This window comes from Haliotis rufescens, unplaced genomic scaffold (assembly GCF_023055435.1).
Source record: "Haliotis rufescens isolate VD_foot unplaced genomic scaffold, xgHalRufe1.0.p SCAF_6, whole genome shotgun sequence".
NCBI lineage: Eukaryota > Metazoa > Mollusca > Gastropoda > Lepetellida > Haliotidae > Haliotis > Haliotis rufescens.
In genome coordinates this window covers 49,181,002-49,208,878 of record NW_025964334.1, presented here as the reverse complement: position 1 = coordinate 49,208,878, position 27,877 = coordinate 49,181,002, and the positions used below count along the sequence as shown (strand labels likewise).

The following is a 27,877-nucleotide window of genomic DNA, read 5'->3' as shown; positions in this document are numbered from 1 at the left end:
CAGATACTGACACTGCAGTAATCTAGACTTGCCAAATATTATAGACTTGCATGGGCTGTATTTGATATATATTTGTATCAGGGTCTGTAAGAGAGACTATGTGCGTGTTTATATGTATAAATACATCTATGTTGTTTAATCATTCCACAAAATCTGCGGGTTTGTGTCTAAACCACCTATGGTTACAATCCAATCTATAACACTATAAAAATAATCTCAAGGATAATATTATACCATTGTAACATGACAATAGGTATGATGAGCTTGATGATAATTCGCTTAAAGGCTCCCTCTGACAATACAACGTTCTGGATGATTACCAGGAGACAAAGGACTGACCCAATAAGAGCCGGGAGTGCTACCAGCAACCATTGTAGCGAGCTGGAGCTGGTAGATTACCATCACACGGGTGATAACAAGACAAAGGCTGTCTTAGCTCACCCCACAAGATCAGGTGTCTGTGTGATTCTCCCCCCTTCCTTTGGGCAAAATCCAGATACAGCACTCTCCCTATATACAAGTACGATAAGTACTCTTTGTTCTCTTGGAGATTGTCTTCACAGCGCCAAGAAACAGAAGAGGCCTATTCAAGCTGGCCAGTGATTGGGCTTTGTGTTCTTATCACAGTCAGGATAAACAGAAGCACATGGTTAATTAATGGCATTGAGGCAGGAAAAGGAGTCAGTTTGATGGGAAAGTGTGAATACTACACAACAGCTGTCAAAGGCAGGAGTGATAACTTTTTGAAAGAATTTTGAAAATAATTACCAAATATTCAAATAAATAATTAAATTGTGTATGTGCCTATGTTCTAAAACTACAATGTTATCTTATTTAATATCTTTCTTTCATGTCAAACATCATTTAATGGTCAAATAATAATTTTACAATCAAGTGTCAAAAGCGTCAATTCTTTAATCCTTTTCCCCTTCTATAATCAAGTAATAAAGTCTGTTATCACCTTCCCTGATCTCCCAGACTCTACTGCACCTATAGAAAAATCAGCCAATCACAGATCACTAGGTCAAAGGTCCCACTCTCATGTGGCATAGCTTATTGCAACCTGACACCTATTACAACTAAATTACCACATTTCTAACTTGATGAAAACTTCCCCTGGGCTTGTTGGTCACGCTTGCTACATCCCTGAGGAAATAGTGAGGAGTGGATTACTGTGATATAAGCACATGCCTAAAGGCCCTGTGTCACACATTACTGCTCTTAAACAATTAATTCCAATTTAAGATAACTATCCCCACACTCAATAGAAAAATACACTTTTTATTAAATCCTCAATTCCAACTATTTTCAAAAATATTCAAACTTGAAATAAATACACTAAAAACATGTACAATTTCTTAATTATTATCCAAACTCATAAACAAGTCATAAATAATTGAAATAGATACATCTACCTCTTGAATATAGAAGACTGATAAAACAGATTTCTGGCCAAAAAGTGTTTAAAAAGTTAGCTTCTTTTCAATTTTTTCCCTATTACACGTTATCAAAATTTCATTATTGAGTTTTTTCAAGCTGTTACTGCTTGAACCTGGCCTGTTTGTAGACGTTTGGCGGCTTCGCTTACATCCCTAGGGCCATCAATAGGTCATTTCTGTCTTCATACAATCAAAAGAAAAAGTCTTTGAATAGACAAATTCAATTTGAGGACGAATGATTACGTGTCCCTTGTGTCAGCTTTAAAGAGGAGCAACAGTTTTGTAAACAAGATTAAAATTATTTCAAAACTACATCATTAGGATGCACCTGTCAAAAAAGTTCAACAGGAATCTTACATTACAAGGAAATTTCCTCAAGATGCACTTACCATGTGCATAAAACACTTATAATGTGAGGGAATGAAAGGAAAAGTTGACATATTTGTTTTGTGGGTCGCTGGAGACTTCCTATGATGACTTACTCGACTTCGCTATAATCTACCCATTTTCACATCCGCAAATTGAAGTTGAAACTTTTTTCTCCCCAAAATGAGCACCGACATTAAGTTTTTTCCTTACTCCAATTGTACACGCCACATACCAGTTTGACATTCGTCAGAAATATCCTAGATCTAACATCCTTTGACAAAAGGTTGGAACAAAATCTTGTTCAAAATATTATCAATTTCTATTTATACAGTGTTGGCATAAAGTTGACTGTTTTTGCTATTTCTTTCAAAGTGGATTGACAAGCAGGCAAATTAACGTTGTAGTCAGCAGAAAAAGATGCCCGAAAAAAAACAGTCTGGAACCAGTTGTAGCGGTTTATTCTGCCAATAACGATTTGAGCAACAAATTCAAGGCTATTAATTTCATTTTTGTTAAAATCCCCAACACCTGATATGAAGTTAATTACAATGTTCTAGAATAAAAACACTAAGTCTGTCATTGCAAAATCCACATGAAAGATGCATGGCATACCACTCCTTATTAACCCAAACTAAATATATAGTACTCCATCATAAAATATTTCATAATACTGCCCAATTCACCTGCCAATGAAACCACATCCAGCTAGGAAAATATTTTTACAAAATATTTCAGGTCTGTTATAAATTCCCGATTTTTGATATATTCAAGGTATTAAAACATAACACATATTGAAAATATTGAGAGCATATGCTTACAATAATCACTTTTACTTTGAACAATTTTATAAGAATCTTAGAAAATTAATTCTTATCATTCTTCTTTGTATATATCCAAAGTAGGACTCACTATTAGCCTAAAGTCCACAAGAAACTAAGAACTGACAATATTTGTTTGATCTAATAGGCAAATAGATTGTAAATTGTATTAGCTGACAGAGCAAGCCAGCAACATGGGAGTTAGATTTATAAAGCAATACTACAAGACTGACTGCATTTTGAAATTGTTCTATTAAAAGAAATAAACTTCCAGTGGTCATGTACCAATTACTTGGTCCTTATCGCTAGTTATTTGAGTTGCATGACACCTGACGAGATAAAACATAATAGAATAAAAACTATTCCACGAGTAAAATGCAATGGATTCATTTCAGGAGAAAAAAACCACATGCAAAGATACAACCACTGTCCAATATTGGCCTGAACTTTAGAAGGGTGAGAAAAGCCGAGCAATTCACACTCTCAACTTGTCATATCTCGTAAATTCCCAACACGGAACACTTAGATGGGGAATTTCAGTCTTCACAAGATCAGACAATTTTTTATGACAAAGGTCTTAAGATTTCGTTGTTTGCAACATTCAGAAGTATATTTATCAGATGATAAACAAGGGATCTGTGATAGTTTGACGACAGTTTACTGTACAATTGGCCGACCTCTGCTTTTGAAAGTAGTCCGCTTTGACACGGATCATGTGAAGGTAATTGACAAAACTTGCCTCATGTTCTGTGGAGAAATATTTGTCATTTCTACTTCTTTGACATCCTGGCAATGACATACATGGATGATTTCAGAGATGTTCTTCTCATGCAGCCATCTTTGTATCATTCAGCCGAAATTGTCTTTTGTTTTTTACATTAGAAAAAAACAACCAAATTAAAACAACAGCTTAATAAAAATGGATAATTTCTGAGAAGATCTTGTCCTATATATCATAGTTTCATTTAAACTTAATTTGAAATACAGAAAAACAAAGACAAAATAATAAAAGAAGTTTGAGATTTGTGTTAAGATACATGAAATTCACACACTTGAGGAGGCTAGTTTCTGTACAACTTTCAAACTATTTTTTGCAAAATACATCAATGAAGTAATTAACACCTCATGAAAACATCAACAAAGTAGTTTGTGGTTTTACAGAATTTCTAACGCCTGAAAATGATTTTGAATTTCTTTCTGGAATGTTATCCGCACACCATACATACAACCTTGCTCAAACGTTTGAAATGAATTAGAAGCTGTTGTACAGGAACAGTATACTTATTATACCTCGTCAAATCCTTTGATACAGGTAATGGTTAATTATCAGTTCTAAGATCCCATGTGTGAACAGCAATTAGCTTCAATAGTTACTAATAAAAACTTGCATTTCGTCTCATCAATATCAAAGACTATTTCATCTCAACTAAGCTATAACAGATACCAACACAACCTCTCATTTGAATAAAAATTGTACTTAAATGAACCACTCTCATTTGCCATGAAAACAGGGCCTTGAGTGAATTTCAAAACTAAGTGTGTTAACAATAATTAAATTAACAAGTATACATAATGAAAATGTAGTGATTGTTCTTTACATTCCAATTTAGTTGGAATTTATTTTTAATAATTTTGTTTATATTTACCAAACTGTTTCTATAGTTTTCTGCCATATAGAGTAAACATGTCTACAAGCTCAATATTTGAGAGAACATGATTCACTTCATTTCAGCTGTTCATCACCCCAGTTAATCTTGTGAAGTCCCCCCAGTGTTCATCAACAGTGACAAAGGCAAGCTCTGTAGCAGTTATTTTAATCTGTATTTAATGATAAGCTGATGGTGGGTGATGTTGCGATGGGCAGTTTAGTCTGTTGCTGCAGATGTAGCTGGTGGGTGAGAGATGACAGAGAGAGCACAGAAAGTAGGGGGTGGGGGACGTGCAGGGGGGGGTGGAGGGGGTAATTAGGTCCCCAGTACAAAGAGAAGAATCGCAGATAAAAGAGACGGATGTTCTGTGACCCACTCCGCTTCCACACAAGTTCAAGAATTCCTGGTTTTGAACAAACCCAACTTCCTGTCCCATCCACCAAATACACTGTGGATGCTCCAAGAAGACAGACATTGTGCGAAACTAACCTCACTTCTGCATACACAGGCTCTCTTATCATTACTTCCAATTCTTTTTATTCTGTAAATACATTTTTTTTCTTGTCTCGCTTCAAAGGCACTTGGTATCTCGCAGTTCGTTCCTCTTTACTTTTTAAACAAACTTTGGAGAATTGGTAGTAAGCATGATCAATCTTGAATCAAAACGTTTGTCAGATGTTCCTTGAAGTGGGTGCACCGACTGTCTCTCAAACAAACAATGTTCTTTGTGAGGGGTTCACTCATTGAATCATCACATGCCAGCAAAGTAAGCTATCATTTAACACCTGCATGCAGTCATACTATAACTTGAAACCTTAAACAAGAGAAAAAAACAAATCAACAATAAAATACTCGAGACATAAAAGAACCTTCTTCCATACACATTTGCCCAAAATCTTTTAAGTTCTTAAATCTACTTCCCATATAAGCAAAATATAGTTTATGACATAAACCCACCACCTAATGCAGGTCCGAACAAAGAACTGGTTCAAAACTTAGGATCCCAGAAGAATTAATGATATCGTTCATGTGAAAAGCTCATACACTTTAAAAGTTTTATTCTTCATTTTTTTTGGCTCGTACATACTTGACCAAGGACAGATAACTCTCACTTACTTCAATAGTTGGTTATCACAAGTTATCCTAATTTTATATTCTGATTTTTTTTCAAAGAAGAAATAAGAATGAAATTGTGCTGATTTTTTTCTAACCAAAAGTTGAGAAAGACACAGTCAAACACTGAAATTAAAGGGACTTACATAAATGCTTCGAGTTATCCGAGCTTCAACACAACCGAAAATGATAAATAAAAAAGGAATACGAGACCATGCTTTTAATTCAAGCCGTAAGTACAACAAATAAAAGTTCGACCAACATTTTTTGACTGTATTTCAAAATTCCCATCAGACACTGCCGCTTGACTTTTGTATATTTTTCTGTGACTAAAATGATTTTGTTATGTCATATGTACTTTACAAATTCAGATTTACTGTCTAATAAGTTCTGAAGGCCATCTGTGTCTACATGCTGTACACAGGGAAGTCAACCGTCCAAGGAAGTGATTAAGTGACGGGTGTTAATCAAAAGCCAGCAATAATTGTTATTAAATCCTGTACATAAGGTGAGGATGCATTTGTTTCAATGAGGATGAAGGAGGTACCCTGAAGCAATACCCAGATCAAAGGATCTCGTTCGGGGCAGGAGATGAATGACCACCAGCCTCAACGCCACAAATCAAAGAAAGAGTGAAGCCGCCCAAGCAGAACACTACCTATGATATACCTGATTGTGGTTGACAATGGGTAATTAATTACATCACCTTAACCACTTTGAGGACCCCGCCTCCTACAAGAACATGACCACAACAAAGTGATGGAGATACCTGACCATGTTCGGTGTTGAGGCACAAAGCCATGTGACCTCTCGTTTGATTGATGGTGACCTCAGGTTGTGTTAGTCCACTCCTGGAAACTGCTAATCCTCATCTGGAGGGTGCCCTAATCCTTAATGGCCGATTATGGTAATCTATCTCACCACACACTTGAGGACATAGAGGTGTTGATTGGGACAATGATCATTGACTGAGTAAGAAAGGAATGTTGACTTCTGCTTTGTCCGTCTGCTCAAATGATTGGACGGGGAAGGAAAACTTGTGTCCGTCTGCCCTCAAGATAGGGAGGAGGGAAGAGAAATGTCCGTCTGCCCTTAAGGTGGTGGGGAGTCGTGTTTGATCATGCTACTGTTGCCAGTGTCGTCCGCTCACTACGCTTCGGGGAAGAACCTGCCCGACAAAAGTCAACTTGCTGGCCCTCTTTTGGAGAAAACTTTGTCTCGCTACATGTCCTCTGATGTGATATGGACGAACAACATTCAACACAGGCAGTCAAGAATGTGAACAAACAATACGCCAATCCTTAACCTGTCATAGGTGGAGCTGCTTGCTGTCTCATCTGGGCAAAGGAATCGCTGTTGTAGTTGACTGGTTCATCTCCTAGACCAGTATTACAGGAAAACACAGAGCAGGCATGACAGAGATTGTACGAATGATAGATAACTTGGTATATGATGTTCAACAAAACTTGTATTCTTGTTTTGTATTCATTCTTTGTTGACTCAAATCACAAGAATCTTTTTTTAAAATGTGCCTCTATTTATTCAACCTACCGGGTACCCTTCTAGTGCTGTAATTATTCTGACTCTCCTGTCAAATACAGCATAAATGTTATATCTTGAACAAACCGAGCCTAACTGCAACATTTATTTTGGGAGCCAAATATTAAAGGCCTCTTTGTGTGTGTGTGTGTGTGTGTGTGTGTGTGCGTGTGTGTGTGTGTGTGGCTGCTTGTACTAGTCTGGACTTATAGTGCCATGGTAATTGTTTACCATGAATACCACACAGAGACACAGTATACTGACTCTGAGCCAACCAGTCCTTGTTTTAGCCCCTTAATGCCGAGCGCCAGACAGGGTAACAACAAGTATCGTCTTTTAACGAATGTGGTATGACGCAGCTGGGGATCGAACCCTGGACCTTCCGCTCTCCAGGCGGACGCTCTACCACTAGACCACGGAGGCAGTTCGACATTTCGTGGGACATATAAAAAGCAAACTGCTGTTTTGTATGAATACATACATGTCCTAACAAAGTTTGAATACCAAGCCATATAATAAATATACACCTCTCAAAGAAAATCACAAAACTACTTTCACATTTGTTCTTTTATCATTTCATGATTCAAAGTAAAAATATTATTCACAATCCCACAAAGATTAAACTAAATTTCAAAGAGAACAAGATAAAGAAAGATATTTTTCAAAATATATTCTCATTATCTTTTAAATAAAAAGAGAAAAACGATACGGGAGATTTCTATCACAGACAAGAATGCAGGAATCTCCTTTTTAATGAAATATGACAAGTCTGCATGTTGCAAGCAAAGCAAAATGTTTGGATCTACCCATGTGTAAGGTAATGTGTTTACCAGTTCTCTGTTTTATGGCTGCTTCTGAAGAAATCTTTCACCTGTTCTGAGACATTTAACTTTTCAGTGCCCATAGCCTGCTAGGATCATAAACCCTTACCTTAGCGCCATGGCACAACATTAGGGAGATTTTGTGGCCTTTGGAATGTTAATATTTTGTTAGTTTTTTGCAAGGTTTCAGGGGTCGTTAACCCTTGATTGGCAATGAACTGGTCAATAAGAGATGAAGATGGCAATTAAATTGATCTATGTTTGTAGCTGTAAAGCTAATCCAAAGTTGTAATGTACTTGTAATTAATAAAACCAAAGGAATAATATTTGATGGGGCTAGGTGATGATGGACACTAAGCCCCTCCTGCTACCAGTCATAATCTGATTGATATATAGGAAGTAGTTAGGAACATATCACCTCCTTCCTTAATCTAACGTGTGAATTTTTCAAAATATATAGCTCTTCCTCCATTAAGCACTCCCTTATTTATAAGTTATTACCAGCAGCTAGTATATGCTAGTTTTGCAATTATATAAATATACATCAATGAATAACAAATGTTACAATTACAACACTTTGTATTTAAAAAAACTCAATTATCAATACATAAAAAAACTCTAAAAAAAAAACCCTGTAAGAATTGCAAAACAAAATTTAATAATGCAATATTTAGTAGATGAATAAAACTCAATTATTACACAAAGAACTAAAAGATTAATACTATTAAACAATTACCAAAATATGTTATATCCTATATCCTATATAAAATTACAAAATAATACCCAAATAATTTTTACAAGTACAATGTTCAGTAAATTAACAAATCTCAAATATTAATGTGCATATAAATTCATAAACTTAATACAGTTAAAGACCTTAATACATAAACTATTAAAGTTCAATAAGACATGCAAACATAGATAATAAAAATCTTATATATATATATTTTTAATAATAATGTCATACAACATTGTCATTTATATATTGTTTACCTCATGACTAATATTAATGACTGCTTCAGTTGGCATTGAGCCAAACTCATCTCCTTCTCAGCTTCATCTGATTGAGTTGACTACAGGAGAGCTGTTATCTAGGTCACCTAAAGTCACTCTTGGGAGGAGAATAATTCCTCATCAAAGACACTTGACAAGACCTACTCATTTCTACAATAATCTTTCACCATCATACGTGGATGTGTATTTTCTGATCAATTTCTCGCAGAAAGAGATCAAATACAATCGAAACAAAAACATGATGCAATGCCTTTTATTAACTCTTAGAAATCTAAGGAGAAATACTCAGACATTTTCTGGTTGTTTCTGTCTAAATTTTATTGTCTGATATTCATATCAGGGCCCATTGCGATTTACATAACAGCCCTCATCATGATTTTTAAGAAATTTGGTCAAAGACCTCTGAAAAATATTCATTGGTCATCAAAACAACTAATCCCTTATTTAATTACATCTGCCCATATTAAGGGCCGATGTCAGTTACATAGTAGCCCTCATCATGGATATCAATCAATATAAAACATCTACATTAAATCATCCAGAAAAGGGTCAAGAAGATTTGAATATCAGCCCTTATCATGGACATATTTATTAATTCTTATGAGATGAACAGCTTTATGACGATCCCTGTATTCTACTAGAGTAAGGCTGGCTGCCATATTGGTCATAATTGTCATGCTGACAATGAACTTGAAGACCAAATAAAGTATTATGCATGCCGTTCCTCCGAGCGAGCACTTGCTCTCCAAGTCCTGGTACAAGCTAAACCCCCGTTTGACATGCTTGAGGGAACCCTACTCTATATTGTGTCGTAAAACGGAAGCGGGCCGAAAGTGTTGCGATCATCTTGACAGCCGAGTTTCGATTCCTTCACATGACTGAGCGTAAGTCACATGTTTATAACAGACTGGATCATGTTTGTTGTTGTGCCGATCCCGCAAATTTATTTTCAAAGCAGTAAAAGACGCTTGGTTCCGAAAAGATTTTTTGACAACTTTCCATTCACCATCAACGTCCAGTCTGCATCCAAAGTTTCTTGTTATAAAATCACTTACGATCTGAAATTACGTCAATGTTTGTTTTGTCATGGTTTCAAATAAACTACTTTTACAACCAACTGCCTTCGTTACCAACAATAAAACTATCGTAAAATCACTAGAAACCTGATTCATACAGCAAAGATGTTTTTATCGGGCTGAAGATTCATCTCGGGTAAATATTTCGCTCAAACCTCTGTCTACACAATGATTTTTCGAGCAGGAAGGAAGTCGGATGAAACGTGATCTGGACATTCCCACAAATAAAGGCAACAACTACCAGATAAGATGCTATAACGATTCCGGAATTGGTCCAGTCTATAAACAAGTGATGTAGTTTATTACACAAGACAAAGGCATGTGCATGAGATCACTATATTTCCGTAATAGAAGCAAGATGGCTGAATCAGAAGTGTGTAAGAGGAGTACCAACCTAGCTGCAGACATGTTGCAACAATCGTGTGATTGTGGTGCTGTTTAAACTGAAGTGCCTTTCTGTCCAGTTAACCCTCATTGCTGGATAATCAGCATCAGATGAACACTGGGAGGAGGGTGGAGGGAGGGGGAGTGGGAAGAGGGGGAGAGGAGGGAGAGGTGAGAGATTAACTGGAACTTGGTCTCGTTAGCTGTAGTATCCTCTTAATGACCTCCAGGTGATACCGGAGTCGGGAAGTTCAAACAATTAGATTTATTTTGAGGGAATGAGTTTGGGAACAACATTCAAACAATGCTCGTCTGTAAGCCAGTGAGATAGTTTAATGCGGGCTTTGTATTTCAGTAAAATCATGGCACATCACTTGAATGATGGATGAAAGCCCGAGGTGAAGCAGGTTGTTGATGAGTACGACTGAGTGACAGACTCATGATGCTGATGTGCCAAGAATCATAACTGGAACCAATCAGGGAATCTGAAACCCTTCTAGTGATCCAGATATGGGGAGGGATTCAACACACCGTAGCAAGAAGTGGCCATCGACTCCCCTATGACAATGTTCCTTCAGCCGATGTATGGTACAGAAATCTCCCCCCCAACATCCACCCCAATAGGATGAAACAATCATCAATTACACCAGTCAGTGTTTGAGAGCAGAAACAGTGCCTTGTGTATACAACATCATATCCATCTGTCAACCAATGACAGCCAGGCCTGAACTGAAGACCAGACAATGACAGACAGACCATGGCAGACAGGCAGAAACACAGGAAAGAACCTACACGTTATCTGATCTGATAGTGTTTACCGGAATCTGATGCAGAGGAGACAAACACATAGCCACATTCAACTAGTGGCATCATCCTGTTTCTTAGGACCCTAGCAGCAGCATCCTGTTTGGTAGTGCCCCTAGTGGCATCATCCTGTTTCTTAGGACCCTAGCAGCAGCATCCTGTTTGGTAGTGCCCCTAGTGGCATCATCCTATTTATAAGTGCCCCTAGTGGCAGCATCCTGTTTGTTAGTGCCCCTAGTGGCATCATCCTATTTATTAGTGCCCCTACTGGCATCATCCTATTTATTAGTGCCCCTAGTGGCATCATCCTATTTATTAGTGCCCCTACTGGCATCATCCTATTTATTAGTGCCCCTAGTGGCATCATCCTATTTATAAGTGCCCCTAGTGGCATCATCCTGTTTGGTAGCGCCCCTACTGGCATCATCCTTTTTATTAGTGCCCCTAGTGGCATCATCCTATTTATTAGTGCCCCTAGTGGCATCATCCTATTTATAAGTGCCCCTAGTGGCATCATCCTTTTTGTTAGTGCCCCTAGCAGCAGCATCCTGTTTGGTAGTGCCCCTAGTGGCATCATCCTATTTATAAGTGCCCCTAGTGGCATCATCCTGTTTGTTAGTGCCCCTAGTGGCATCATCCTATTTATAAGTGCCCCTACTGGCATCATCCTATTTGTTAGTGCCCCTAGCAGCAGCATCCTGTTTGGTAGTGCCCCTAGTGGCATCATCCTATTTATAAGTGCCCCTAGTGGCATCATCCTGTTTGGTAGTGCCCCTAGTGGCATCATCCTATGTCTTAGTGCCCCTAGTAGCATCATCCTATTTCTTAGTGCCCCTAGTGGCATCATCCTATTTCTTAGTGTCCCTAGTGGCATCATCCTATTTCTTAGTGCCCCTAGTGGCATCATCCTATTTATTAGTGCCCCTAGTGGCATCATCCTATTTATTAGTGCCCCTAGTGGCATCATCCTATTTCTTAGTGCCCCTAGCAGCTGCATCCTGTTTGTTAGTTCCCCTAGTGGCATGATCCTGTTTGTTAGTGCCCCTACTGGCATCATCCTATTCATTAGTTCCCCTAGTGGAATCATCCTGTTTATAAGTGCCCCTAGCGGCATCATCCTGTTTGTTAGTGCCCCTAGCACCATCATCCTGTTTGGTAGTGCCCCTAGCGGCATCATCCTGTTTGTTAGTGCCCCTAGCGGCATCATCCTGTTTGGTAGTGCCCCTAGCGGCATCATCCTGTTTGTTAGTGCCCCTAGCGGCATCATCCTGTTTGTTAGTGCCCCTAGCGGCATCATCCTGTTTGGTAGTGCCCCTAGCGGCATCATCCTGTTTGTTAGTGCCCCTAGTGGCATCATCCTGTTTGTTAGTGCCCCTAGTGGCATGATCCTGTTTGTAAGTGCCCCTAGCAGTATCATCCTGTTTGGTAGTGCCCCTAGTGGCATGATCCTGTTTGTAAGTGCCCCTAGTGGCATCATCCTATGTCTTAGTGCCCCTAACGGCATCATCCTGTTTGTTAGTGCCCCTAGCGGCATCATCCTGTTTGTAAGTGCCCCTAGCAGTATCATCCTGTTTGGTAGTGCCCCTAGTGGCATGATCGTGTTTGTTAGTGCCCCTCCAGAGCAGACTCTGTACCAGAGTTGGGTTCATTATCGAGCAATGTCATATTGTGACTATGGATGGTTTCTAATTGTATTCTGTAAGTAAGTTTGAAGATGAAGGCAATTAACTTCAAGTCTTGACGCTCTTGCACATTGAGTAGCACAAGACAGGCGTGAAATGGTTTTGTCCTATACCAGTCCAGACAGTAGGCTATTCTAACTCAAGTGACAGGCCCAAGTGACAGATTATAATGGAGTTTTTCACCAGCTGAAGGGCTTATCTGCCCTTCTCCAAGGGGTAATAAAGCTTCTGTCCACAGGGGGCAGTCTTATCAAGCTAATTAACGTCATTAAGACAATCGGACAGAGACCAAACGGCCTTTCAGTGGTCGCCTAGTATACAAAATACAGCCAAGTCAATTGTGAACCACTCTGGGCCAGGCTATGAAGTTCAGGCTTCCTCCCTGACAGTTATTGCACAGATAAATGGTAATTAAACGAAGCCATAATCAGGCCTTAATGCTTTAATATTTTCTTGAAGAAAGGGAATTATTTTCTTCAATAATCAACACAACAGGGTGCCCCCTTATCAAAATAGAAATCAGCATTCACAGAACCCCCCTGTAACCTATAACAGAGGCCAGCCTGCATCAATTAGAGATAAATAATACAGAGGCGAGGCCATCATAGATATTTCCCAGACATGCCGTTTTTATCTCCTTCAATATTATAGCCAAAACCGGATATAAAACATGCTTTTTTCAGGAACAGGCTACTGTTAAAAAAATGTTTCTGTTGCTGGAGTTCCTTTGAAACTGATGCAACCATATTGTTTAATTTGTGTTGTTCATGAGATATAACATACATACCCCTACAGCTTTTAAAAAACAATATCAAGTAAATATGTATCCAATTTTCTTGTTGCCAGGAATTCAAGATATGATTAAAAAAGTTTATGACCTATACATTTCCAAAATTATTTTGCTGATATTTCGTTTGATGCTTTATCTAACTATGAAAATTGAAATTTCAAATTTTCCTTATTTCAATGTTATTCAAAATCTAATTTATTAAGTTTATTATAAATTTATAGTTATGAAAACCTAAATTTGTAACTTTCCATATCAAAAGATAACATTTCTTATTAAATTTAAGTTACAAACAGTTGAGCCCAAACTCGTTTCTTTTTCTGCTCCTAAAATTGTTTGCCAAGGAAAACACCCATACTACATATCCGCCTAGCAAAGAAAACAGGAAATAATCAAACATAAACTAAGGGTACACCTCATCACTAACATCTACTGAGCTAAATACAAACATTTTCAAAAACAATTTCTACCACAATTCAACCAGAAATCACCCTCCATTCCTCACATTAGTGAAAAAATATCAACTGATTTATTTGGTGTGGTTTAAACCTATTCTTGTGTTCAAACGGAAAAGTCTATTTCTCAAATGACAAGGAGAAGTCGTGCCGCGTCTCCACCCATGCACCAATTACAGTCAGCGGATCCTTCTAGGGAGCGTCAAATGAGGGCCAAACTACGATGTCTGCCACTCCGCTAGTAACAGTTTGTATTCTTCCAAAACAATAAAAAACAAACAATCTTTATGGCCTCAAGTGGCATTTTTTACATCCCACTTAATCAATTTTCAGGTCTTATTACGGCCTGATGAGAGACCGGATACAACGTAATAAGGGTACTTCCACACAATAACACCATCTTTGATAACAAATAAAGTACGGCTTTGGGTTCCTAGTAAATTTCAAACTTTCCCAGGGTTGTATAGAAATTCAAACTCCACTGTACAATTAAGTTGAAGTAAGAAATAAACTTGTCATTGTTGACTTCATGAAATCAAAGTTTGACAATAATTTCATTATAGAATCTAACATTGCTAGTGTTAAGTTCTGAAAGGACATAGACACGTCATTGTCAAACATTTCTGTTGGGGCTGGGGTTTTAGTTTGTGGTTGATGTTGGAGTTGGAGTTTGAGATTGGGGTTGCTGTTGGGGCTGGGGTTAAATGTTGAAGTTGCTGTTAGGTGTGGGGTTTTAGTTTGTGGTTGATGTTGGAGTTGGAGTTTGAGATTGGGGTTGCTGTTGGGGCTGGGGTTAAAGGTTGAAGTTGCTGTTAGGTGTGGGGTTTGGGGTTGGGTTGATGTTGGAGTTGGAGTTGGAGTTTAAGATTGGGTATACTGTTGGGGCTGGGGTTTGAGGTTGAAGTTGCTGTTGGGTGTGGGATTTAGGGGTTTAGAGGTTGGGGTTCATGTTGGAGTTGGGGTTTAGGGTGTAGTTGATTTGATGATGTTTCTGTTTACCATTACTAAAACAACCAAGCAATGGCCACTGGTTCCTTGACTGACTCCTCTTTATAGAACCCCTGAAGGATGTGTCAGCATGGCTACATGACCATCTCAGTATACAGTCTCAGCCACCGCTCATGTCTAGGCTGACCACAAGTCGTGCATTACCATGCATTGTACTGTGACGAGGGACAAAGTACTAGGCCTGATGATGATGATGATGATGATGATGATGATGATGATGTGAATGAGAGAGAAAAGTGCTAACAATGCAAAATGAAGTTGTCATCAATTCGCGGGGATGATGAGGATGTATCTCGCTAATGCTTACCTTGCAGTCCGAAGCCGTCACCAGGGGGAGCTGGGTGGCCCTGAAACACAAGAGACATGTTAATAATAATAATAATAATAATAATAATAATAATAATAATAATAATAACAATAATAATAATAATAATTGTAATGGTAATACTAGCGCTAACAACAATAATAATAAACAAACAGAAAAACAATTAAAAGGGAAAATACGAGTAAAGACATATTAAGTGTAAATCATATTAAGGAATTGCAAAACAAAACATTCTTTGAATACTCAAAATCCACTAATGTCATTGTATGCGAGTCACTGAAAAAGTTCATCTACATTTCCACAATAAATAAGAAAAAGTTGAGCAAACTCCCTAGGATAGCAAAATGTCTGCTGACAAGTCGGCCCAGGAATCTTCCATTTCTGATCAACAAATAAATGATGAGTTTTTTTAACTTCTAAATCTCTACATGCATAGTGTCATATTTCTCTATTACGCTTTCAAAATCAAAATATAGCTGTTGAAATTATGCCTATCGTGAGGAAATTATGCCTACCAAAAGACATAGTTTTTGCTCTCGGATTGTTTGGTTTTAGATGTGAGAAGATAAGAACCAGTTAAGATCAAAGTCATCTACTGGTGCTTCTGTGAGAGGAAATTCCCACATAATTTATGTTTCTGGTGGAGCATATAGGGAAGAAGATAACGCATTTACAATCCTCAAAACAAAACTTGTCCTTGGCTTTGTTGCCACTAGAACCATCTAAGAGGCAGGAAATCATATTTTTTGTCCATTAAGACCTCCTGTTACAGATTAGGCTTTTAATTGACTTAAGGTGCCGTCATCATGCAAGGACGATGGCGCTTGTGTCCGTGACAGACATACAATCGCAACATACGATGGTTCGCCACGTTCGTAGTCAACTTGTGGTTGTGTTGCAACTTTGGCCACAAGAGACAAAGAAAGAAGTTCAGAACGCATTCCCCGACCCCTGCATGGTGGCTTTTGGTTTGAATCTTCTTTTCATTTTCTTGTCATTTGTGGGTGCTTAATGGTGATCCATATCTGCTAAGAGCAAGGCTCTGTCTGCATCGGTATGTGACATGCGCCTTTCCTCCCCATTAGCATCTATCACTTTTCGGGATACTTGGACCGACACTTTCAATGGCAAAAATCCATAGTAGCCCCCCAAGAAAATGGTCTCTGATGAAAGGAAATAAAGGCGCCATCTGGTGCAGGAAATGGGATGGAGGCACAGACTTTCTACGACGCAAACAACAATTGTCAAATTCGCAATTGTTGGCCCTATTTCCATTAGGCATTTGTTAAGGGCTCCTCTTCCAGAAGTCGCTATCTTTTCAATGTGTCACACGTTTCAATCTTGACTGTTGCCGCTTTTTATGTCTGTGCGTTTCTGTATTATGATAAGAATGCTCAGCATCAAGTTTGGACAAATGAAATTAGACTACCTTCAAACATTAGCAAGCAAAGAATCACAACATCCCCCAGTCCAGCTACAAACAGACGTGGCCCCCACTCCATCATCGCGGGCCCTCCTCTTACCAAGCACCCGACATCATCTAACCACCAACTTAAAACCAACCTAACAAAAGTTGGAGCCAATAAATGTCACTGAGTGGATCATGTCAGTTCAAGGTGGTTCCAATCTGCGGGGCAGTAACCGATTCCCAAGTTCCTGGTTTCTCACTGTCATGACAATCCCCATCAGTAGGAGATGCAGTCTATGAATACTTCTACTACATAACACACAATTACCAATGTTATTACTATATCTGTCACAAGAAAGAGAGTCATGACCAAAAAAAAAGGTTCTTGTTCTTAAGATGCAATAAAATGTCTCCAATAATCACCCGACTTTCCTGTGTTCTTGAAGAAGTTTCCAAACTATTTTCCTTATTTTCTCAAAGCTATGTTGCAGATTTTGATTTTTTCAGGAGCAACTATCTTTGTCATATTAGTATTTTTATATCAGGAATTTCCCCGGCATCTGCAGTTCGGAAGAATAGCTGAACAGCTGGGTGACAGAGAATTCTAATTTCACCAATACCAATGTCCATTGGATTCAATATTTTTACCACACCATAAGCAAAATTCCAATGAGAAGTGTAAAAACTAGAGAAAACACTGAACAGATGCTTTCATATAGACACGCATGAAAACAGATTTAAAGAAGACACATATTCCAACCTAATCCAAACATGTGACAGACTTTATATCACTTGAGACAATCAGACTTATTACATACAGGTTCAGGAAAAAACTGTTATTCTGTTTAAAATTATTTGGAAAAGACTATGAATTGTAATTATTTAATTTCTTATATGAACTCAATGAAGAGTATAGTGAGTGAATGTGAGTGAGTTGGGTTTACGCCACTTTTAACAGTATTCCAGTTATATCACAGCGTGTCAGCTAAATGTGGGAGGAAAGCCCGAAGTGATGCAGGTCTCAGACGTTTACAGCTTCAGTGAAACCCACGGGCACGGGTATGGTGCTGACAAACCCAGAAACATAATCGGGGCGAACCGGGATTCAAACCCACAATCATAGGTTTCTGGCGTGCCCAAGGGACGCAACTCTGTTCAGTGAATCGCAGCGCCTTAGACTACTGGGCCACCCGTGCCCCCGAAGAGTATCGTCCTGATGCACATACCATATTGAAGGCAATACACCTTGTCTTCAGACAATCAATGACATAATAAATCTAGATTAAATCTCCATATCATTTTTAAGAAAGGAATAAGTCAGGTTATATCCTTTTAGTGTCAACCTAAATTCACTGAACACGAAAGAGGTTCAATATAAAAGTATTCTCATAATGTGTTGCGTCAACAGGTATGACATACATCAACTTCATTTTTAAGCACTTTACAAAAGCTAAAGGGAGAACGATTGAGTTAATGTACATCCCTTAAACTCCCCCCGTACTAATTGTATTAATCAGGGTTGAGAAATATATAAGGATACTTGATCTAGCATCGTAGTTGAGACGATTACATCATTCAAGACATTACCACTGATTGACAGATTTCCCTGGAACAATTACCCATTCGGAACCCTACAAGACAACTCTCCTACAAACATAATGGAACACCAGGTCATTGGGAGTTTCAGCTGAAAGCTCCATTTCTGTGTGGAGAACATTAGACAACAAACGAAGATTCTGTCAGTCAGACCAAAATGGACCACAATCAATGATTTTCCACCATTAATTCCAGATTTCTTTTGGTCTTTACTAATGGATGCAAGCTGGTTGAAGACTGTACATGCTTCCAAGCCATTGCAAACCCCGTCAGCCCAAAAAGAAATTCTAACCACCATGAAAATGAGTCTTGGAAGTTCTAAAGCAAATTTTCTAGGAATTATTCCACTATTTAGGTATTATAGTCGAATCAGAGATTGAGTAGCCACAAGACTTCACACAAATAACTTGGAGAAGTCCGAACTATTCTCTATTCCAGACAACTTCCTGATTCTATGTGGATAGTACCGTTGCATGTAAACCCCCCTTTTTACACTAAGCCCCCAATTGTTCAAGCCAAAAATGAGTAAAAGAGTTTTCAAATTTGCTTGGTGAACCCCCTATGGCCTATTATTAAAGGGTGAAAATGAGTTCTTTGAAGTCGGCCATTTGCCCAGTTTGACAGAAGCTCAGAGAGAGATTAGTATTGTATGCATAACCAGCTAAGAACATAAAACCCTAAACTTGACAATTCTTCTAAGGAACACTCATTATCTAGGCAAGAATGCACACTTCTGCTAATGAAGGACACATGTTTACAATGAGATGGCAGCAGGAGAGGTTTACCCGGCTAGAGAACTTGGGCAAAATGTATTGTAATAGATCATATCCTGTTTTTGTGGGAACTAACCTGGTCCAGATGGAGACTATATGCTGCTGGCTTTCTCACTACAGCTTCCACTTTTTACTAGCTCCAGGAGATTTATTCATCCAAAAGGAAGTTAATTATACAAAACTTTTAAAACAGCAAAAACGACCAGGGAGGAAGTCAAAGGTTGCACTTTGAAAACTTCAGAAAATTCAGGGTCTATTAGAAAAACTATCATATGATCTGCTTAATAACTTGATGAAGTTGGAATGATGTTTTTCAGTTTATGTTGATTGTTGTGTTAATTGTTTGTTGAATATTTTAATGATGGTATTCAATATTGTACTGTTTGAAGTGGAGTGACAATAGCTTGGTTTTTTTCCTTTGTGAGACTTGACGGGACTTGATTAGCATGGTGATGGACTCCATCTAGACTTTTACCATCACAACCTACTAAAAGCACTATCTAACCCCTCCAGTCACTTATTCACCCATTGCCTCATTCAACCTACACACCAAAACATTCACTGACTCACACCCAAGTGAAGATTCATCCACCCACTCACTCCCACACAGCAACTCGCTCAATCACCCATCTGTCCAACTCACTCACTCACACCCAACCACTCACTCACTCACGCCCACCCACCCAATCAATCACCCATCCGTCCACTCATTCACCATCACACCAACTTATTCACTCACACACCAACCCTTAGTCCTGCACAATGACTGTGGAATATATTTATTTTATGAAAACAAAATATAGATCTATATATATATACAAAAGTCTAACCAGCTCTATTACACAGCATCAGGAAAATTATTTGTTTTAATTTTAAAGGAGAGCAGTGTATTGTGTAATAAAAGATTTCACAGACTATATGTTAGTCTAACCAACCCACTCAATCACTCATCCACACACTCACTCAAACTCACACATCAATCCACTCAATCATCCATCCACCCACTCACTCACTCAAATCTACCCACTCACTCACTCATATCTACCCATGCACCCAATCACTCAGTCAATCACCCATCCACCCACTCACTCACTCAATCACCCACCCAATCACTCACTCACTCATCTATCCAACAAACCCACCCAATCACTCACTCACTCACTCACTCATCTATACACCCACCCACCTACTCAATCACCCAACTACCCACCAAGTCAATCACCAACACACTCACCAACTCACTCAATCACCCTACCACCCACTCAGTCACCCACCCACCCACTCAGTCACCCTACTACCCACTCAGTCACCCCACCCACCCACTCATTCCCTCCCACCCACCCACTCATTCCCTCCCAACCAATCACACTCATTCACTTAACAAGGGTTTTTCTGTTGTCTACAACACACTGCCCATATTGTTGTCATATACTTCTCTCATAAAACTGCTGTAGTCACGATATGGCTGAAACGCTGACTCTCCTGTCATCCTCTTGCAACAAGAAACTCCTCATCATCGTCAGAGAATCACCAAAATAAACAATAACACTAGGAATATAGGGCAAGATTTCAAATGGATTTATAAATTTACGTAAGTGCGATAAGCTCATGTTGATGGTAGAATTTGAGAACTTTTATCAACCCTCACGTCTGACAAAATCAGCGATGTTCACAACTGTTGAAATGATGTAATATCTTAAGATAGGGACTTGTTAAATCTAAGATTTGATAGGAATTTATTCTAAACACATCTTTGTTGTAATTATCTGAAAATTATGACAACCCTAAATATGTGCTAGGTTGTAGTCATGCTAACAACCAAACCACACTAAGAATCTGCGTAACACATGTTTGGTTATCTTATCATTCACGCCTGAATGAAAAATGAAGGATAGCAGACACCATCTAAAAAGAATATGTCTGAATGTTTTTGTCTCCACACCTATCTGATAGCGCCCAGAAAACTCGGGATCCGCTCCATCACAGAAATATGATACTCACTTGCAAATCTCAGGTCTACATAAACTTGTTTCCTCTTCAAGAGAGCATCCCCATCGCTTACTACGGGAGTAAAAATAGATACAGGCACCTTTCCGCCATCAATATTGTTATGTAATTTTTCTTTTAAATTCTTACACTTCAAAAACTAATTTTAAAGTAATAGAAACAGTTGCTTTTATTTAGAAAGTTCAAGTGTGATTTATCTTGTGTTTAGCAAGGTATCATCCAACCCCTGACTCCACCCATCCCACACATGAAACTCCACCCACCCAACAGACTCCACCCACCCAACACCTAACACTCAACACTCGACTTCACCCACCCCACATCTGACTCCACCCATCCAACAGACCCCACCCACCAAACATGAAACTCCACCCATCTAACACTCAACACCCGACTCCACCCACCCCACACTTGACGCCACCCACCCAACAGACTCCACCCACCATACATGAAACTCCACCCACCCAACACCTAACACTCAACACCCGACTCCACCCACCCCACACTTGACGCCACCCACCCAACAGACTCCACCCACCATACATGAAATTCCACCCACCAAACACCCAACACCTAACACCCGACTCCACCCACCCCACACTTGACTCCACCCACCAAACATGAAACTCCACCCACCCAACACTCAACACCCGACTCCACCCACCCAACACTCAACACCCGACTCCACCCACCCAACAGACTCCACCCACCATACATGAAACTCCACCCACCCAACACCTAACACCTAACACCTGACTCCACCCACCCCACACTTGACTCCACCCACCAAACATGAAACTCCACCCACCATACATGAAACTCCACCCACCCAACACCTAACACTCAACACCCGACTCCACCCACCCCACACTTGACGCCACCCACCCAACAGACTCCACCCACCAAACATGAAACTACACCCATCAAACACCAGACTCCACTGAAACTTTCATTTCCGTGTAACCATATTATCAGCCATGCTCATGGTCACCTCACACACAAGACAATGTTCTAGACAGTCTGAAGCTTCAAGCAGCAAGTCAAACCATGTTTGTTTATAAATATTGCTACAAGCTTGATGACAAATCTCTTATGTCACAACACGAACGGTTCCATCCCTCAGTTCCCTCAACCAGTATGATATTTCAAAAATGAACATATAAAACCATAATGTTTTATTAAACTACTTACCCTGTTTCAAATTTACTGTTTAAAAAAATCGAAAAAAATTAAACTTCCCCAACGAGCACTGCTTCAATTCCACCTGGACAATCAAAGCTGTCAGTAAGGACTCATAAATCTGAGCCAAGATTCCGTGTCGAACACAAAACAGGTACAGCTGCAAAGCATGTGCTCCCACAGATAAGTTTTTTGTACGATTCTGAAAGGTTTGCCAACATTTAGATTGCATATTCTCTTTTACATAACTTTGAAGTTATTTCAAGATAAGCATATGAAGGAAAAAACATACAGGTTAGAGGTTACAACTGCTGGAACAAAATATGACCGTCATATTGTTGCTGAAGCTATACTCTCTACCCCCAGAGGATGCTGTGATGGATGAGGAATAGAAATACAAGTGATAAGGGGATACCACTGGCTGATTTTTGTGTTCACTATTTCGATCTCATATTTTGAAATGCAAGTTAGCATTTTGTTTTTCAATACAAACAACCCTTAAATGTCTCAACAAACAAGGATGCAAACATATGAAATTTCGTTAGAAATTTGTAAAATATTTGTTTGTTCTATCAAAACAAAATAATTTATTTACATAAATGGCAACTTTAACATTATTTATACAGCCCATTATTCAATGAAGAATACACACACCTACAGTGACGACTTTCCATGTGTTTCATTGAATAAAAACAAGTCCATATTTCCGGTATCTCTTAATTAGATAAGTAACTGTGTTACTTCTTTTTGCACAGCACTGTATCAACACCCCCACCCCCACCTCCACACACACAGACACACACTGAAATGCTGGTTGTTTGTTACACAGACACACATCATGTGCCATCTGCCCCTAAATATCAGTCAGTTCCTTTTCCTCACCCCGCTGATGACACCCCGACCCCACTGATGACACCCCGACCCCACTGATGACCCCCTTCTACACCTCTCCTGCAGGTCCCTCCTGTTGAACCCCCATCTATTTGAAACCCAGCACCCCAGCAAACCCTCTTTAATGTTGAAGGGGATGGGCTGATATATAACTTTTGATTAAAATCTGTTTATGACCTGTTTGTTTTGAAAAAGAAGCATGCAAATATTTTTTTTCTTTTCCATAATTGATAAGTATCAAAAGTTTGGTTCCCCTACCACAAAGCATCACACTACCTCCATCTTCCCGAGGCAAGAGAGTTAACTGACTTTAAAAGTCCAGTTTCCACCCTTGCCGAACTAGGCTGGTATTATGGAGTTACATTTTGGCTGGACTAACGAGTCTATGCATAGTCCAATCAAAATCGCGCAACGAAATCAAAATCCGGTTCGTAAACTGTCATGCAGATTTCGGTCGATTGCAGGATTGGCAAAGCATGTACACCGCCAACTCGCTGTCAACAGATATTTTCCAAACTTTTTCATGTTTCACATGATTTGATGCACATCACGATGTAAGACCCGTTTTATCACAATATAGATCTTGATTATCGATCAGATCATCTTGACTGGGCGCCGCCATTTTGTTTGAAACAAATGCAAGTGATGGAATCAGACTGGTCCATAGGAGAAGCTCAGAAGGGACATAACCCATAATAACCATTGGTGGCGCTACGATCGAGCCCAAGGTGGAAACTGGACTTTTGCAGTCAGTTAACTCTCTTGCCTCGGGAAGATGCTCTACCTCTTCATTGTCATCACACTTGACAGTTCACCCCACCACAAGGGCAGACAACTTCTCTCTGCACCACCTATGTACCACAATGCACCACCCCATCCTCTCTTCATCCCAACACCCCCAACCCCCACACTCCGCCCCTCACGGCACTATCCTCAAAACCCACCACCACCACACCATCCCCTCAATCCACCCCTCTCCACCCCACACGGCACTACCCTCAAAACCCACAACCACCACCCCCACATGCCACCCGTCTCCACCCCACACGACAGTATCCTCAACCTGCAGAACCCACACCTTGACCCAGACCAGACAATGAAGCACGACCGGACACAGCGTGTATGACAGTAGACAAATGCTCGTTAACTCCATGCCTTACACTGCCCTGACCTACGATATGCAGTAGCCATGTGCTCGGAATGAGATGAATGAATCTTTTCTGTAACCCCTCAACAGACAAACAGTACTTGGCACTTTTCTAACCCCTAGATTACCCAGTGATAAAGCAGCTGTGTCTGCCCGACCTGCACACAAATACTGTAAGATACCACGCTGTTAATAGAGCAACTTGTTGATACTCTCCCTGCATCTGATAGCCATGTGCAGCATTCTGCAGTCAGACTTCAAATTTCCTTTCAACAAATGCCACTTATTTTTGCCAAACCCTGTACAAGATACATGTAGCCACTCATTTTATTAACAGTTGGTTGTAACAGCATGTATTCCAGTTTCATTTCAACAACAGTTATTTTTGCAAAACCATGTACAAGATGCCTTTGGCAGCTCGTATGTTGATAAAACACAACCCATAAAGATGGCACTTGTTTTTGTTCTTGGCTGTAAGTATGCATCATTCAATCATGGGAACTGGTAATAAGCATAATGCAACCATCTTAGACCACCACAGTCAAACACACATATCCTTGTTACATCAACTGTAATCATTGGGGCAGGCCGCGAGCCTAGTGGTTAAAGTGTTCACTCGTCCTGCCAAAGACCCGGGTTCGATCCCCGACATGGGTACAATGTGTGAAGCCCATTTCTGGTGTCCCCCACCGTGAAATTGCTGGGATATTGCTAAAAGCGGCATAAAACCATACTCACTCACTCGTAATCAATCAAAACAAAACAATGCACATGTTCTAAGTCATATTTGTACATTGAGTGTTACTTGTTACCGCTAAATTCTGTAGCTAGGTCTGTAGGAGTTTGAGAGAAAACACAATTCAAAATGTCAAGGCTGGAAAATAATCAGTCTTGTTTAAAACAGATTCCATAGGCGTGAAAGGCAAAATAGTGATGAAAATTATATGAATGGATTACTGAAAATGAGTGATGACGCCAGGTGTTTGGAAAAAGGTAAGCATGTCCTCTATGTTAAAAAGGTCACTTATATTTGCACTAATCTGTACCTGGATCGTTTCCAGTATGGTGGTTGAGATGAGACATGGATGAAACCTGTTGCTTCCCGAGTCAGTCTGTATCTTGACTCCTTCCTCCTTCCTTCCTAGACATCAGCCATTTGGCCTTACTCTACACATCACAGCAATGTTTAAACTCTCTGTTAAATCTTGTGAAACAAAATGAATTCTTGATTTGTTGTATTTTACAGTTCAGACAGATCCAGGGAACCGCTTGTGGGAATAGAGGGAGTGAGTAGGGTTTTACCCCATGTTTAGCAATATTCCAGCGATATTACGCCGAGAACAGATGAAATGGGCTTCACATATTATACCCATGCAGGAAATCAAACCCAGACCCAATGGACTACATCATCACAACCTCGGGGCAGAGATTGGCAGTGTTATGGAGGATTTCATACAGGTTTTGTCACCAATGGCCTATATAAATAAATGTATAATTTTTTAATTAAGGATTATGACAAAGTTCAAGAAATTTAAATTCTGGGAAAAGCATTATCTCAAATACAGACTACAAACATATATCAACCTAAAATACATTTGCAACCTTTTCAAATATACTTTTTACAGAATGTATATGATGTATGTCAAAGGCATTTAATACCCAAGTTTCACTAGCTCAAGTTCTCTTTATCTTCTCTACCCAGACCTGCCCCACTGTGCATAAGGCTTGAGAAAATGGAAAGATGTGTTTTGCAACTATCAGATCTATCAATGTAGTTTTTGCCCTCATCTTCCTCGGCTGCCACAAGAAGTGATTATCTGGAGGGTGTATCTAGCGAGGACAGGGATCAAGAGGCAGTGGACCACATGGCCCGGTCCGCTTCTGTTTTACACTCATTACTGATAACATACAAGGGGGTCACTCATTTTCAGCTTCATTTACTGATAGTGGGAAGAATGCTGACTGGAGCCCTCCACACATACCTCGTGGATTGGGCGGGACATTATCTACTGCCCACACGGCCATCGGAACAGGGGCTGTTATACAGGGGCCAGCTGACCCTTACACTAGGAACAGGGGCCACCTGACCCTTACACTAGGAACAGGGGCCACCTGACCCTTACACTAGGAACAGAGACATTGTCTACTGCCCACACGGCCATCGGAACAGGGGCTGTTATACAGGGGCCAGCTCACCCTACACTAGGAACAGAGACATTATCTACTGCCAACACGGCCATCGGAACAGGGGCTGTTATATAGGGGCCAGCTCACCCTACACTAGGAACAGAGACATTATCTACTGCCCACACGGCCATCGGAACAGGGGTTGTTATACAGGGGCCAGCCGACCCCTACACTAGGAACAGGGGCCAGCTGACCCCTACACCAGGAACAGGGGCTAGCTGACCCCTACACCAGGAGACACTTACTAAGCCCCAGGGAGGGTTATTTTTACAGCTGCAATGATATATTCAATCACTGCCACTATGTTGAACAAAGTTGCAAATGGTACATTTCCAAAATGGAAGGCACAAGATATTACACACCCTGAACTGTTTCTACCAAGAAGCTAAAATGGCAAATCGACACCAATGACGCCATGCTAAATAGAGCTCCTTCCCTTAAACACACAGGGCATTGAAATCCATCTGTGAAATTGCTGGCTATTAAAACACCAATCACCATAAAGAGCATAACAAAACTCGCCACTAAAGTCATAGAAAGATCCACCAATCGCCACACAAGTCATAGAAAGATCCACCAATCGCTATACATGGCATAGAAAACTCCACCAATCGCCACACAAGTCATAGAAAGATCTACCAATCGCTATACATGGCATGGAAAACTCCACCAATCGCCACACAAGTCAAAGAAAGATCCACCAATCACTACACAAAGCATAGAAAGGGAACCGAAAACCCAACCAATAACTACACAGGGCACTGAAAACTCCACCAATCATAAAAGGCAAAACAAATACTACCCCTTTCTCTGTACAGAGTGCATACATCAAACGCCCCCTCCCCAACACGAAGCACTACCAGAAAACAGAATACAATCATATAGGTTCTAAAAACACTTTCTGTGACTATCGTTACACAGTTAAACTGCCCATCTAAAAATCCCAACTGAATTTTTTACCAACGTCCTGATCAAACCAAAATGTCAACACAGAACCAATCCTCCAGTCAATATGTTACTTTAAGAACGTCCATCAATAAAAAAAAACTTTTGACTTGAAATATTTCAGCTGCAACCAAACTTGGAAGCTGTCAGAAAACTGATTGCTTCCTGAGACAGACCACTGCCGAAAAAACTTTACCAAGTAGTTGTACACCTATTTAGTGCTATACCACCTTCATTTAATAATCTGCAACAAATGTGTTTTAGTTTTCTATTAGAGAAATTAATCAGAGTAATTGTTAATTTTCTCAGCAGCTACAGGAAATCTTCTCTCTCTACTGTAGTGGAATCAGTCTGTAAACAAGATGCCAGATTTTGACAAATTGATGACAGCTCCAAACCTAACATATCATTTTCCCATGATAGCCGTTGACAGGTCTTCAAAATTGTTTCTGACCAAACAA

At 39.7% G+C, this 27,877-nt stretch overlaps 1 protein-coding gene across 10 annotated transcripts in view; it reads right to left on the bottom strand.

Moving 5' to 3' along the window:
- The window catches only part of LOC124112910 (transcription factor SOX-13-like), a 251,830-nt gene that overhangs the window by 26,121 nt on the left and 197,832 nt on the right, over positions 1 to 27,877 (bottom strand). For all 10 annotated transcript variants that reach the window (XM_046473097.2, XM_048386281.1, XM_048386282.1 and 7 more), the window contains one exon: positions 15,266 to 15,305. In XM_046473097.2, coding sequence (XP_046329053.1) covers positions 15,266 to 15,305 — 40 coding nt within the window. The remainder of the gene's footprint in view (positions 1 to 15,265; positions 15,306 to 27,877) is intronic.